At 28.2% G+C, this 15275-nt stretch overlaps 3 protein-coding genes across 6 annotated transcripts; 1 reads left to right on the top strand and 2 right to left on the bottom strand.

The window, feature by feature from the left end:
* Positions 1–993: 993 nt before the first annotated feature.
* LOC111035370 (U7 snRNA-associated Sm-like protein LSm10) lies at positions 994–2224 on the bottom strand. 3 transcript variants are annotated; one of them, XM_022316959.1, is made up of 4 exons: positions 2020–2215; positions 1623–1855; positions 1435–1552; positions 994–1372 (listed from the first exon to the last, which is right to left on the bottom strand). In XM_022316959.1, the coding sequence occupies exons 2-4, from the start codon at positions 1760–1762 to the stop codon at positions 1211–1213; spliced, it is 420 nt and encodes a 139-aa protein (XP_022172651.1). In that variant the 5' UTR covers positions 1763–1855; positions 2020–2215; the 3' UTR covers positions 994–1210. The 3 variants fall into 3 exon arrangements, with proteins under 3 accessions (XP_022172651.1, XP_022172650.1, XP_022172652.1); XM_022316958.1 differs by having other exon boundaries at positions 1999–2214; XM_022316960.1 differs by having other exon boundaries at positions 1650–2224.
* A 3108-nt stretch (positions 2225–5332) lies between these two features.
* On the top strand, positions 5333–12904 carry LOC111035394 (tyrosine-protein kinase hopscotch). The gene is made up of 18 exons (XM_022316996.1): positions 5333–6766; positions 6824–7074; positions 7509–7628; positions 7719–7870; positions 8013–8135; positions 8208–8344; positions 8413–8625; positions 8803–8927; positions 9102–9255; positions 9325–9472; positions 9554–9661; positions 9878–9960; positions 10037–10114; positions 10433–10543; positions 11177–11305; positions 11368–11541; positions 11764–11933; positions 11996–12904. Exons 1-18 carry the CDS (start codon positions 6008–6010, stop codon positions 12333–12335), a joined length of 3375 nt encoding a protein of 1124 aa, XP_022172688.1. The 5' UTR covers positions 5333–6007; the 3' UTR covers positions 12336–12904.
* A 13-nt stretch (positions 12905–12917) lies between these two features.
* On the bottom strand, positions 12918–15257 carry LOC111035396 (ubiquitin-like). 2 transcript variants are annotated; one of them, XM_022316999.1, is made up of 4 exons: positions 15126–15257; positions 14553–14661; positions 13172–13389; positions 12918–13092 (listed from the first exon to the last, which is right to left on the bottom strand). In XM_022316999.1, exons 2-4 carry the CDS (start codon positions 14653–14655, stop codon positions 12961–12963), a joined length of 453 nt encoding a protein of 150 aa, XP_022172691.1. In that variant the 5' UTR covers positions 14656–14661; positions 15126–15257; the 3' UTR covers positions 12918–12960. The 2 variants fall into 2 exon arrangements, with proteins under 2 accessions (XP_022172691.1, XP_022172692.1); XM_022317000.1 differs by lacking the exon at positions 15126–15257 and adding an exon at positions 14864–15087.
* Positions 15258–15275: the final 18 nt, after the last annotated feature.

Genomic DNA, 15275 nt, shown 5'->3' with positions numbered 1-15275 from the left:
CAGTATTTCATGTTTTATAATATAGTAATATAGTCTGTTGACTCAGGTCTTATAATTTCCTCAATAAAGGTAACAAATTGATATGCAATAAATATAAAAAAATTTTTCTTTAATGTTTTTAATTTGTAAGTTATATGTATGATTGACTATTGCTATGTAGACAAAAATTTAAAAAATAGAGGTATTTTTGTTTTGTTTAGAAATTAAATGTAATTAATTATTTTATATGATATAATGAAATATATTTTTTGTTTTAAATACTTAAACTAAGCATAATTTAAATGCTTAATTTAGCAAACCACTATATTTGGGTATTTTATAACTATGTCAAGAAAAAAAACATAAATATATTTTATGTAAAATATAATTTGGTTTTTTAATTATACAAAAATAGATGATAAAATACTTATTTAGGATTTAGGAAAACATTAAAAGTTATTACAGTTTATAGTCATAATTAAAATAATCAGTAGTGGCACCAATTGGTTGATTATTACACATAACAAATTTTTGTACTATATCCCATGAATTATTCAAACATTTCAAACCAATATCCCTTTTGTGTATAATAATGTTTTGACAACATTCATAAGATAATTTTTTATGGTGGTTCTGAGTATTGTTCCCACAGTTGGTCTATATATTATACAATTTTCCCAATCGTTAAAACTTATCTATTTAATAAATGGGCCCATGACTCATGCTAAACTCACTTGTTTGCATATAATTTTTATAATTATTTCTGACTGTATGTTAATTTCTAAAGAACATACTTTATACATAATAAATATTTTATTGCAGTTATAGGATTATTAAAATAATGAAAAAATTATTTTTTTATATTGATAAATCATAAATGTATGAAGTATGATTCATTTAAACTACAATAAGTCATAAGATATTTACTAAATTAGAGTATGATTTTAGTTCTAACTGATTGTAATGTAAGTTAATTGTAAACTTATAATAAATGCATCATACTTCTCAAAAAGATTTTCAAAAAAAAATTCAAATAATTTATTTAATAATTAGTAAAATGTACAGATACATTGTTGAGTTAATATCTTCAGAACATATCCATGACAGCCGTATTATGTAAAATAGAACTAAAATATCAGAGGTATTGAAAAAGTAGTTTTAATCATATCTTATGTAGGTATTTACAATTGAAAAATATCTTAAATTAATTATGAATACTAATACACTGTAACTAGGATTTAGGACCTTTACTTTTCATATTTTGTACTTCCCGTTTAAGTTTTTCTTGTCTAGCTATTATTTTCTTTCTCTTCAAAGTATAAGCAGCTGGTCTCTTAACTCTAGCAGGAAAGGTTTTTCTAACTACGTCTTTCATAGCTTGAAATATATCAACCTAGAAGAACACCAAAAGTGAATTTTTTTTAAATTTTATTTGACATCATTATTTTAACTTACTGTTCGAGATAAATGAACATAACGTATCAATCTTGATTTTAAAAAGAAATTATCACAAGAATATCGATTACCATTTGGATCAGTAACAGTGACATTGCATAAGGTCACATTCATATCACTATAAAGCATATTAACAAATATTTTAATTATAATTTTACCAACTAAGAATGGTGATGTTCATGCAATACCAATCAACTTCTTTAACAAAACCATACACAGAAGTTTCGTTTTGTAAATCAATAGTGGTGAATTGATTTTCTACTGATTTCACCAAACAAACTAAACTTTCCACTGTCTTCATTTTCATCCTACGAGTCTTTCTCTCCATATTTTAAAATTCAAATAAATAAGTTTTTATAAAATTAAAAATTACGGGCCCGGATAAGGGTATTGATGTTTTTCTTCATAAAAATTAATGGACCTATAACAAATATTATTGAAATATAAGTTTTTTTAATTACAAATTCAATTAATTTAAACCGTTATAATAGTTTTGAGTTGTGACCGATTATACTATTAAGTTAATTTGGAGTTAAACAAGTTTTAAGTTTTAATATAACAAACCACAAGTTCATATTTCAATACTTCATAATAGACTATAAAACGACTTCGGTCATCAACTTCGAAAATACGCCATTCATATAGATGCTGGATGGTGTTATAGTTAATATTATGTTAAGGTTAACCGTGTGTGAACATGTCGATTGCCGAATCATTCAATTATGAGATAAATCATGACAAAATAGATAAGTATGGTTGCAGCTGGCGGGCAAGGTTTATATCTATAAACCTTGGCTGGCGGGTGGCTAGTAGTTGGTAGTTGTCCGAAAAATGATACCACAATGATACGGAAGTGCATGATAAATTTAATTTAGACGGTGTAATCTCTTTTCTGTGAATTTCCAGCTGCAATACTGATTATAGAGATTAATTACGGTGGTAGTCACTATATAGCATTATAGAACGGCTTTAGATAGAAAAGATATCTAAAGCCGTGGTCACTAGTCATATTTTTCAAATATGGGAATCATGATTTATGGGTCGCGGCAGTTGACACCCGACAGGCAGCCATAATATTATCTATAAACTGCACTAAATACCTAGCCGTGCGCCTGTGCTATTTACTATGTAGGGTTGCCGATTAATAGAAGTAATCGCCAAAGTAAAATTGTTACCACAATGCCTGCTTAGCTGTCTTTTATGTCATGATAATATATGAGATAAATTATAATTTGATCTTAAATCTCCGTAATCATGAATATATTATGGTATACTAATCGATCGCAATAAAGAATAATCATAATTATTTAGTTTATTTACTCAGTATAGAAGTATAGAATTGTGGAGCGACAACGCTCTGTTAGTTGAGAGTCTGAAACCAACCGAAATCGATGGGTGGTCGTTGGTCGGATGCGTAGGATTCGGCGCATACTACTTGCGTCCGAAATAATTATCAGTAGGTAACTATAGGTAAGTTGCCTCCCGCAAAAAAGGGTCATAGGCTATTGCGTCCCTGTATACCTTTTTAGGCAGCCTAATTGCGTCACAGCATTAATTAAGCATAGCATACAGATTAAGTATTACAAGCTATTAAGATTAATTTCATTTGATTATATTACATTAGAGTACCTAACACATTAATTTAAAAGAAATAAAATAATACACTATTATAACATAACTATTTATAGATTATGTAAAAAATATGTTAAAATAATTATGCATAGGTAGTTTAAAAAATATTTTACTGCTATAAAATCGTCAACTGTCAATTAAAACTATAATCAAATTAATTAAATGCATTTATAACTACAAAATAAAATAAGTAAACTAAAAATTGTTCTAAAATAAAGCTTAAAAATTATGTACATTCATAAAATTATTAATTACTGAATTAATGAATAATTTGGTTAAAATTTGAATGAAACATATTATTTTATAACATTTAAATTAGTGTGTAAATTCTGATAATATGTTATTGTTAATCATAGACATACCTAACATAGGTATTACACTATTACACATACTAGAATTTACACATACCTCATAATATGAATTATTGTAACTCATAATATTTATGGACGCAACTCGCTCATGACTTGAATCGCAGGTAAGGAGAATAATATGGTTGAGTTGAGTCCCCATAATAGGTAGCAAGTGACCTGCTGAATTTATTACTTGTAAAATCTACCATTTTGGGGGGACCAAGTTGTATGGAGCTGAAGGATTGTAGATTGTGAGATTTAAGTAGGTAGTAGGTACGTACATGAAAATAATTAAACTTATAACTATAGTAAAAATGTATTACATTTAAGTTACCAGAAAATTTATAAAAGTATAGGTACTAATTATGTATGGTTATAGTATATAGTGTATTTCTTGCCAAGACCCACCACATAAGTGTATACAACTAACATATCATTACGCTTTTTAAGTTCTAGTCCTTAAAACTGTCTGTCCGGCACTATAAAAATTAAAAATGATTCAGGATTTCTTCTCTAACAGATACAAGTAACATCTACAATTACATATTTACATAATATTATAACTAGGGCATGGAAGTTGATGTATTTTGCATTTTTTTTTTGGAACTTTTTAGACGATGTTCTCCTGGCCACAAATGTGGTTTATTACTCATTAGCATCTGAATCTGAACAAATAATTTTTATTTTGCATTTTTTGGTATTTATTACTTTTTAAGTCATTTGTTGACATTTTTAGGTCATTTTCCCACATTTTTAGTAATTTTTACTGATTTCACACTAGTTCACTTCTTATCGTTTCTTGTCTACGCCGATAACTTAAAACTTGGAAATTACCAAGGACTAGGATTATCAGATAATCGTCGTTCATTTACTTTTGATAACATCAAAAACGCTCTAATTATACAATGCAATGATTTTTGAGTAATTTGTAATGTTTGATAAATTTTAAAACAAATATTTTTTTGTTTTTTATTTCATTTTTAAGGACATTATTTGTCATTTTTATGTCATATTTTGAGCAATTTGTAAACTTTGATAAATGTTTTTAGAATTTTATAGTAAAATAGAGTAAAATATTTAAAAAAAATGTATTTTTATAAATTTAAAACAAATATTTGTAATTTTTTTAGGTAATTTTTTAAGGACATTCTGTCATTTTTATGTCATATACCTACTCATATTTGCATTTTTTTTTAGGTCATTTTTTGATGTGTTTAAGGTCATCACTCATCAACTTCCGAGCCCTAATAATAACTAATAACCTATTACCTACAACCTATTAATAGCTATTTCCTATTTGGTCCAAATTCGGCACATTCTACGGATTAACTTTTTTGGCAGTATGATAGTGTTGACATTTTTATTATGTATAGGTTGTAAGCAATATCTAAACTCTGCATGAGAGCGAGTGAGTGCCGAGTGCAACGGAATATTAATAAGTAACGAAAAATAACCCAGAGTAAAACCTATTTTACCTATTATTATTTATTACTCTACTAGCTATGGATTATAATGAAGTGTCGAATAAACAATGGAGTAGCCGAGTGGGTGGCAATGGGTAGATGCACCCCTTGGAATTTTTTTTTGGTAATATCTTTATCACGGTTATAACCTTTATGGGTAACAGAATAATATAGTATTTAAATAGCCCCCTCTTGATTGAGCGCCAACCACTCTACCGGAAGAGGACCTATTCAAACTTCAAACTTAAGTAAAAAATATTCAGTTAGGTATACTTTTAGTTTTATCCACTGAGATATATAATAATTAATAGTATAATATATTATCTAACTAAATGCTTGTATGTATGGTGGACGGTGGTGGTCAAATTTATTATGGTGGGGTGGCTGATTTTCTTAACCGGCGCCGTTTATCATTGAGAATATAAAATATGGCTATAAGTTATGTAGGCAGAAATGGCTGAAAGCCTGAAACCACCTTACGGCTTCGGGATTACTGCAACAGGCTACATGAAGCAACACATGCAGTAATGCAGTATTATTATTGCAGTCATGCGCATCACGATACAGGTTGTTGTTGTAGCTACCACCGATAGCCGATAGGCGATATAATATTGCGATAATCTAATCTTCCAGAGAATATTGGACGCCACTTATCAACGTATTGACATATTATACTACCATGGCACTACAGTAGTACCGTATCCGCGGCTGGGTTACCGAGTTGAAGTTGAGTAATAATAAATAATAATTATTATTATTGTTGTAATAGTAGTAGCTAGTAAGTGCCTACTATAAAAAAAAACTAATAAATAATAATGATATGTGCCGATTGCGATTATATGACTATTATAATTTATAATGAGTGCCTACGGTTTCTGATTACTTGTCGCGATTTTCTTGGAAATACGTCGTTACACTTATTGTGCTCCACTAATAAAGTAGTTTCACCATCATATCTGTTCTATTCGTTTGGATAATTAAAAATCGAAACTTTTATCGTCTAAGGATCGTGCGCGTTTCAGTGTTTCACTGACAAATATTGTCATTTGTGGTTGAATTTCCGTAGTGTCCATCCTGTCCATCCACTCGGAAATTGTAGGTACCGGTGCCCAGCCGACACTCGACGAGATGATGGATTCGTCCATTTCCATCAAAGTGCACGTTGCTGTCCAAGCGACTCCTCACGAGATACCTGTCACCATCAACACGACTGTAGAAGATGTAATTATCGAGACCTCGAAACTGTTGAATATTGGCCCAGTGGCCAGACATTTATTTGGACTGAGAGTGTTGAGCGCTACAGATGACAATCTGTGGTTGAGTCCCTCTCTATTCATACTATATGCCAAAAACGAACATCACGTTTATGAGTACAAGTTGAGATATAAAATGCCTGACGTCAAACGACTGAAGTCAATTGATTGTTATGCGTATAATTTCTATTTTTATCAAGTTAAATCAGATCTATTGAAGAGTAAAGTCACTGGATTGTGCTATGACACATGCAAACGAGAGCTTATTGGCATGGGCGTTGCCGACATGTACAGATGTATATTAGAAGAGGAAAAAACCAGAGAAATAGTTGAACAAAATTATAAACAGTTTATGCCCCAAGAAGTTGTTAAGCAACACATGTTTTTTTTGAAAAAGCCTGTACAGGAAACTTTAAAAATACTTATAAATAACAATACAATTGGTAATCTTTATGTACCTGTTATCAAAGAAAGTTATTTAGAACAATTCAATTCTATTGCACCAGATTATTTAGAAGAAGAATATAAAGCTTTATACAGTGAAAATGGCAGCTCTGTAAATGTTGCATTTAGAGTAAATCCATTTCATTCAGAAATGCCTGGCGTAAGAATGTGTACCGAAAACAGAAAAGAAGTATGTTAAGTGTGTAGGTAGAATGTAGATCAATATCTTAACCAACAATTGTTTCAGTGGGTACATTTGGCAGCAATTGAAGACTTGTGTTTTCTATCAACTACTGACGATGGTACAGTTGAAATATCTAGAAAGACTGGTATACCTATTCACTTGAAATTCTTAAGTACGAGTACAATGTTTTCATTCATAACATTATTGAATGGCTATTATCGTTTAATGGTTAATTGGAATTTTGATTTGTGCGCATCCACTAATACTCCATCTTTAAGCAAACTTAAATCGATTCGTTCTCATGGACCTATCAGGTACCTGTTTTTATGTATACTATTATCTAGAAAAAACTAATCTTTCCCACTAAATAAGGTTTTATACTTTTATTACATTTATTCTACCTTAAATACATTTACCACAATATTATTGTTATAACCCATACAACATCTTAGCACTTGGCAACCATTAAAATTTTTAACAAACAGTGGTCAGAAAACTATAGTATACTAAAAGAAATAGCTATTAAACCACATTTCTTTTTAATATTAAACAATTAGTGATTGCCAAGATGGGCTGGACAGGTTATAAGGTGAACAATGTTAAAGTGGATTAAAATAATATCCAAAACAAGTTTGAAGTTTCTCTAACAATTTACTTATTTTAGTAATTTTCCAAAATTATTAATTAAACAATCGAACATTTTATTTCAAATTTCAACTTATGTCTAAAATACCATTTTATTTCATAGCATAATGAAATCTACATCTATCTTCAAAAAAAAAATGTCGAAGAAACATGGAAGTTTTATACTTAGACAAAGCATGAAGAATTATGATAACTATGTTATTGATGTTTGTGTTAATCAGAGGTAATATTATATTTTCATACATACGTATTCATTTTATTTGCATATTGATAAATAAGTAACTTAACTAAATAGACAAAAAAAATTGTTTAGCATGAAACCGATGACATATGTAATAGAAAGTAAGGGTGGATTGTATAAGCTCGCTGGTGATGATAAAATCGAATATCCTTCTATTTGGAGACTCATTACTAATAATAAAATGTCTTTGAACTTTATTGAATGTATATTTCCATCAGATATTGGTAAGTTATGTTGGTTGTAAAATAAAGTAGACTAATTAAGTAAATAATAAATATCTACTCAAAAAATGTTAAATTATTTAATACCTTTTTAATAATTTTTAATGTATTAATATTTTAATAATTACTATATTTTACTTTTTAGCTATGAATGAACTATTATTATGTCAAAACACAAGTATTAAACATAATATAGGTAATGATGATGAAGATGATAAAATCACTGGTCCTCATTTAATTAATAGTGATTCTATACAACTATTAAAAAGTAAGCGTCAACTTAAGGCACATTAAAAAAATAAACCTTTTTACTCTATTCACTTTGGTTATAATTCTTTAGCCATTTGTTCACCAAAAAAGAAAATGCAATCACTTATGAAAGTTCGAGTAGCAACATGGTGCAAATCTAAAAGAAATGAATCTACTGTTGTGGTTAAATTATTTCAAGATGATGTAAACATAAATTTACACTTAATGGTAACTAGTTTTGTTAAAATAAACAAACATGTATTGAACAATGTATTTAATATCATTAATTTGTATAGGATTTGTTAAGTCTATCAAAGAGATGGAGTTCGGTGTCTTCAAGTGCTATTGTACGACTGTTTGGTCTATGTGTTGATACACCAACTGCCTTAGTCAGTGAATACTTTGCTTTAGGACCCCTTGATACGTATCTGCGAACCAATAAAGACAATATATTATTTAGCAATTTAGTTGAAGCTGCAACATATATAGCTACAGCATTATGGGATATGGTAAATTTCCTTTATTTTATAAATATTTAATACAAATTTTTCAATTTAATTTCAATGACATACCTCTTAATGAAACAATTATAGAGCATATTATCTTAACAATACACGTTTTTTTCAGTACTATTAATATTTACTTTTTGTTGTATTCTTATTACTAATTAACATATTTAATTTTAGGAAACTGCTTGTTTAGTTCATGGGAAAATTAGATGTCATAAATTTGTAGTAGCTGAACATACAAAAAATTCCTTTATTGTTAAACTTACAGATCCAGGCATTCATAAATGTTATACTAGCCATGAGTAAGTATTTACAATTTATATTATTCAATAATTTTTCAATGAATTTTACCAACATTGTTAAAATTAATTACAATACAAGTATTAATCTGATTAGGGGTAAACATAAAATTCATCAGTATACCATTTATGAAAATTAAAAATATTTTTTGTTTACATTTTAATATTGTTTTTTAGTTTATATTGGATTCCAACTGAGTTTTATAACACCATTGAACTTGCTCGAAAATCTCCTCAAGCTGATATTTGGGCGTTTAGTTCAACATTGTGGGAGTTATTCAACTATGGTATTATATTGCCTGATGTTCAAAATGTTGAGTTGTTTAAAAAAGTGAGTATTTATCATGCTTACAGTTAATGAACAACTCATTTTTTTATAAATATATTTTTTATTTATCAGAAATTTGAAAAAAATATAAGAATGCCAAAACCAGATTGTTGTACAGATGACATTTATCACATAATGACAGATTGCTGGGATAGTGATCCTTTTATAAGAAAAAAACCACAAGCAACATTAAGAGATTTAAGACAAATTTGGCTACAAAGTAAGTGTTTCATTAAAATATACTTGACTGTTTTGCATAATCATTACTAATTTATTATTATTATTATTATTATTATTAAAGTTTATGCTAGTCCTCAACATGAATATACACCATTAAAAAAAGAAGAAATATACTGTGATGATGTCACTTGCTCTGATGCGACAATTTATTGTACTTCAGATTATACAAGTAAGATATAGTTCTATGTACATAATCTTTATGAGTGATGCATTCAGAAATGCTTTTCATATTAGGTAAATTTGCAATTATCATGTGGGAGAGGGGGATCAACGATTACTTCTTAAAAAATATATTATTTATGGATAACAATTAATAATTACTGGGTATATGCTTTTATGGTAACAAGTAACTACTACATTTAATATGTTTTATTATTTTTCCTAGTCGAAACATTTTTGGACACTGTATCAAGCTCTTTTTCGGGTAGTGAGACAAAATCAGATTTTATTGATTTTAATTCTAACCCTGTGCGTAATTATAATATACATTTATTGATCTATTATAATGTACACGTTTAAAAATAATTATTTAATTAATTTTTAGGATGATGGAAGAAGTTATCAAAATGAAAATTCTATGCTTGCAGCTACCAATACAAGTTTTAATCAATTCATGGAACAAGTAAATAAATACTATTTGTCAATCAATAAAATATATATAGTTGTGGCCTATTGGTTTGGTGACTAAGTGTGTCAAGCATTGTCCGGCGTCACTGGCTCTTGGATGGGTGTCCACCCTTGGCTATAAATCATTGGTCCACATAAAAACACATGTTTTAACCTAACCAATCAAAACCTCCTCCCCTGGTCCGAGGGTATAAAAAAAGTTATTCAGGTTCTCAAAATGGAGCTTACCATGAGACCACTTTAAGGGTTTAAATAATATTTATTTTAATTTGAAGCTAAGAATTTTAAACAAAAAAATATTAATTATGTGTAGCTTACATCAAAAGAAGAGATAAAGAACAATATGCAAAGTGCTATGAACTGCCAAAAAAAAACATATCAATTCAATAATGCTACATTGACTTTACAGCAAGTTATAGGACAAGTAAATGTTTTTAATTTAAAACTATATTGCGTTACCAGTGATGGGAAAGTTTTTTTTTAAACAAACTAGTTCAAGTTCAGGTTCATACAATTTAAGAAAAAGACCAGATTAAATTATATTGTTGAAAATATTGTTACAATCAGTTAATACCAGAGATAGTGAATACTATACAATAACAAAAAATACAATTTATAGAATTATGTAAATGTAATATTTCTCATCATACTGTTAATATTTTAGTAGGTACATTTCGCATATAATTTTTGAGCAAACCAATAAATATTAAATACTAAATTGTTGCATTTTTCTAATTAAAAATCATAACAATTACATTTCAATGAAATACTTAGCTCTGTAGGAGTCACCTATATTGTTATAATTATGTTACTGCAAAAGTAATTTTGTTACAGACATTTGCAATTTGTACTTTGTTACGACCCACCACTGGCTATTAGTTATGAATTTCATGTATGAAGGTTGACTTGTCAATGAACGATTTGAAAATGCTCTTGTTCATAAAAGAGAATAAAAACTTATTTTATGTTCACTACTTGGAAATTTAATGCATTTGAGCACTTTCTTTCCCATCACTGTACTTCACTAAAAATGCTAATTATCATTAACTGTCATTAGGGGTTTTATGGAGTTGTATTAGAAGGCTTGTTAGAATATAATGATAAAAAAAACAAAAAAGTTGCTGTGAAGCATATGAAAAGATCATTCCAAACCGAAGATTTTCAAAGAGAAATTGGAATTATAGAGGTAAGTCTTATTTAATTGCTTAAGAAATATATTGTATACATGTTGTTTGGTTTTCATTTTAGGGACTTAGCCATCCAAATATTGTTGAAATAGAAGGTGTACTAGAAGAACCAAATTTAATGCTCGTAATGGAATATATTGAACTAGGTTCATTAAGTAGTTACTTGCGATTACATGAAGATGAACTTGTAGAGGAAACTGATAGATTATTAAAATACTCTTTAGACATTGCTCAAGTAATTATAATTTTGTATTTTTTAAATATATTATCATTTTATTAAGTACTAATATTTCGATTTTTGTTATTCTATTATATACATTTAACAATAAACTTACACAATAGTAAGCATTGATAAGTATATGCATAAAAATACTTTAATTCATAAAAAATTACTTTTTAACAAAATGTATTTTTATGTATTAAATTGTGTTTTAAGTATAATTAATTTTTATTTTAGGGAATGGAATATTTAGGAAGCCTAAATATAATACATAGAGATTTAGCTACTAGAAATATTTTGGTATCGAGTCCAACAGTTGTAAAAATTTCTGATTTTGGACTTGCTCAATTTCTACCTGATGAAAAATACTATTACTTACAAACAATGAGAGATTTGCCTTTGAAATGGTGAGTTTGTTAAGAAGTTTTATGAAAATGTTGATGCTAAATCTTAAATTGTACACTTCTAGGCATGCTCCAGAGGCTATTTTGTATGGAAAATTTTCTCCAAAAACTGATATTTGGGCATATGGTGTATTACTTTTTGAAATTTTTTCGTTGGGTAAAGAACCAAATGTAGTCTCTAAACTGGAAGAAAGGCTAGATGTTGAAAAACTAATAAGAGTTTTGGAAGAAGGTCACCGTTTACAATGTCCATCATGCCCTCCATGCACCCTAGACATATATAACAAACTTATGAGGCCTTGTTGGGCTTATGTAGCAGGCGATCGTCCAAATTTCTCAGATTTAATAAATAATATTAAATCACTTATGACCATTGAACAGGCTGAACATTTTACACACGGATAACAGGATAAGATGTTATCTTGACTTATTATTATACCAGACAATCGACTTATATTTAATATTTAAGTGTTTGGAACAATCAAAATTATTATGAAACAGCGAGAACTCAAAACTCGAGAATAGTAGAATGAAAACTGTTGTTAAAATAAGTACTTAAAATATCTTAAGTGGTAAATATGTATAGTTTTCAAGAACTATTGAAAATAAATATTTAGAAATTGCACACTAGTAATCTAGTCAAACAAAATAAATATGTTACTATGTATGTTTTTAGCCTTAAATATTTTGTTTTATTTAAGGTATATACGAAGAAACAGCGGAAACCAAATATTATTGTATATATTATGTTTAATACCATTTAATATTGATACGTTATATGCATGTTAAGATTTAATTTAACTGTATCATGTATGCTAGTTACTCGAGTACTGTAGTTATTATTTGCTTAATTTAAAAAAATGTTACTTAATATTTGTATACAATAAGACTGTACCCATTATGTGAATTGGAAAACCTAGTATTTAATAATCATAATTGAATATAAAGGATGTTTGTTAAAAAATACTGTCAAAGAAAAATACAAGACTTTTTAGAATAAACTGTATTGTACTTAAAAATAAAATACAATTTATTTAGCTATGGTAGAACTACATTTTCCACAGTAGAATCTGTTGGGCATCTCGGCCATGAATACTCCAGGCCCACAGTTTTCAGCAGCACATTCTTTCCTTAATCTATGCACCTTTCCATTTTCGTCAACCTACAAATAATGATAATAATTTAATTTTATGTATAAGATATTTTAAGTTTTAAAGGTAACATTAATTTAAAATTCTTACCTTATAGAACTTAAGAATTCCTAACTTGATTTTCTTCTTCTTGTGTTTGATCTTTTTTGGTGTGGAATAATTTTTCTTCTTACGCTTCTTAGCACCACCTCTTAAGCGAAGTACTAAGTGAAGAGTTGACTCCTTCTGTATATTGTAATCAGATAATGTGCGACCATCTTCCAATTGCTTGCCAGCAAAAATAAGACGCTGTTGATCCGGGGGAATGCCTAAAAAATTATTATATATTAAGTTTTAAAAGACAACTAGGCAATAATTAAGTTTACTTTGAAACATTGTATTTCGTCCAAATAAATTTGTATTATATATCAAATAAATTGTATGTAAACAATCTACCTCATAAAACAATTACATGGTTTTCATGAAAAAAACATTTAAATATCTGGTGGCACCCAGACGGATTATAAGTACTGCAACTGCAGGGGGGGGGGGTGTTCAAATAACTGATATCACAGAAAAGCTTATGTATAAAATTAATTAACTATACAATTAATTTCCGAGGAACATTTTTGTTATTATGTTTGTATAATTGTTAAGTGCAGTTAAAACAATTTTATACAGATAAAGGAGCGAGAAACCTACATTTGTCAATTACATGTTATTGGTAAAAATGTTAAGCCACATTGGAGAATATACTATAGCTTTTTGCAAAGCTTACATATGACGATTAGTTGGTTTCCTGTAATTTTAAATTCTTTCAATAACCATCAACTTTTCAATGTTTTACATCTACTAGGTGTCCTGCGACGTATTACTTTTTAGTTTTTTAAGATGCCCAAGTGCAATATTAATTTTTAATTTTACATAACATTCTTTAATGGAGAATTATGATAAAAAAACGAATTTCAAATTATTATTTAATTAAGTAGTTAGGACTTAGGAATAGAGGTTTTTACATATATTTATTGAATGAGTGCAGCTCAACAGGGATGAGAAATGTGGATGACTAATTCATTACACAATTTATTGAAAAAATGTATTTTGAATATTAAAGCATATTTTAGAGATAAGACTATTTCGGCCTATATTTAAAACTAAAGGTTTTAGTGATAGATAATTAATTCAATACTTGTTGGGAATAATGCACACACATTACATGTTAATGATCTAAATGTAATGTACATAGTAAATAGTTAATGTTGCAAAGCTAATACAAAAAAAAAAAAAAAATGGTAGGTTTTGATGACATAATTGTTTTTGATTTTGGATACAACCGTTATAACTGCATTAAATTTACTTTATTTGAAAAACTGTTTAATATACACAGAATGTCAGTGAAGTTTGGTTCTGTCGAATATACAGTAGTATGGTCAATAGGTGCATAATTCAAACAGGAGAAATCTAGAATTCAATCATTGATACTAAAATTTACCTTCTTTATCTTGGATTTTCGATTTTACATTTTCAATAGAATCTGATGACTCAACCTCGAGAGTAATTGTTTTACCCGTGAGGGTTTTAACAAAAATTTGCATCTTGCCCTATAAAAATAGTAACAATGTTATTAGTCTACGGATATTATTTAAATCCTTAATAGTTGATACTATTGAAGTTAAAATAAAGTCACCAAATAAAATTGATAAATATTTTAATTAATAACTATAATACATAATATTAAGCTAATATCCAAATCAGTTATTAAATTAAGCAAATCATATTTATTCTACTAAGAAATAAATGTACTTGAATCAAATCATTATTTAAGCACTAGGATACTTCTAGTAAGACAAGTTCATGTTTACTTCATATTATAATTATAATTTATTATTGATAATTAACATTACGAATTGTGGTTAAACTATCATAATTCATAAAACAAAACCAAGTGTTTTAACCTAGAATTCCAACAAAAACCGTATAGTTAACAAACAGAACATTTTACATTTTTGAGGTCAACAATAAAATATTAAGCAACAAAAATATACAAAATAAACATTATACTTACGAATCAACTTCGCACAAAATGAAAGGCCAGCCAAAACTCAAAATCGACTTCAAATCGGAGCCATAAGTGAAAGAATTTACGACAATTATGGTACATATAACCTCTAAAAATTTGACAACTACAACAAGCAAGCTGTGACTTTGGAAAACT

This window comes from Myzus persicae, unplaced genomic scaffold (assembly GCF_001856785.1).
Source record: "Myzus persicae strain clone G006 unplaced genomic scaffold, MPER_G0061.0, whole genome shotgun sequence".
In the NCBI taxonomy this organism is placed as follows: Eukaryota; Metazoa; Arthropoda; class Insecta; order Hemiptera; family Aphididae; genus Myzus; species Myzus persicae.
The sequence above is the reverse complement of the archived record's forward strand: the minus strand, read 5'-3'. Positions and strand labels throughout refer to the sequence as shown.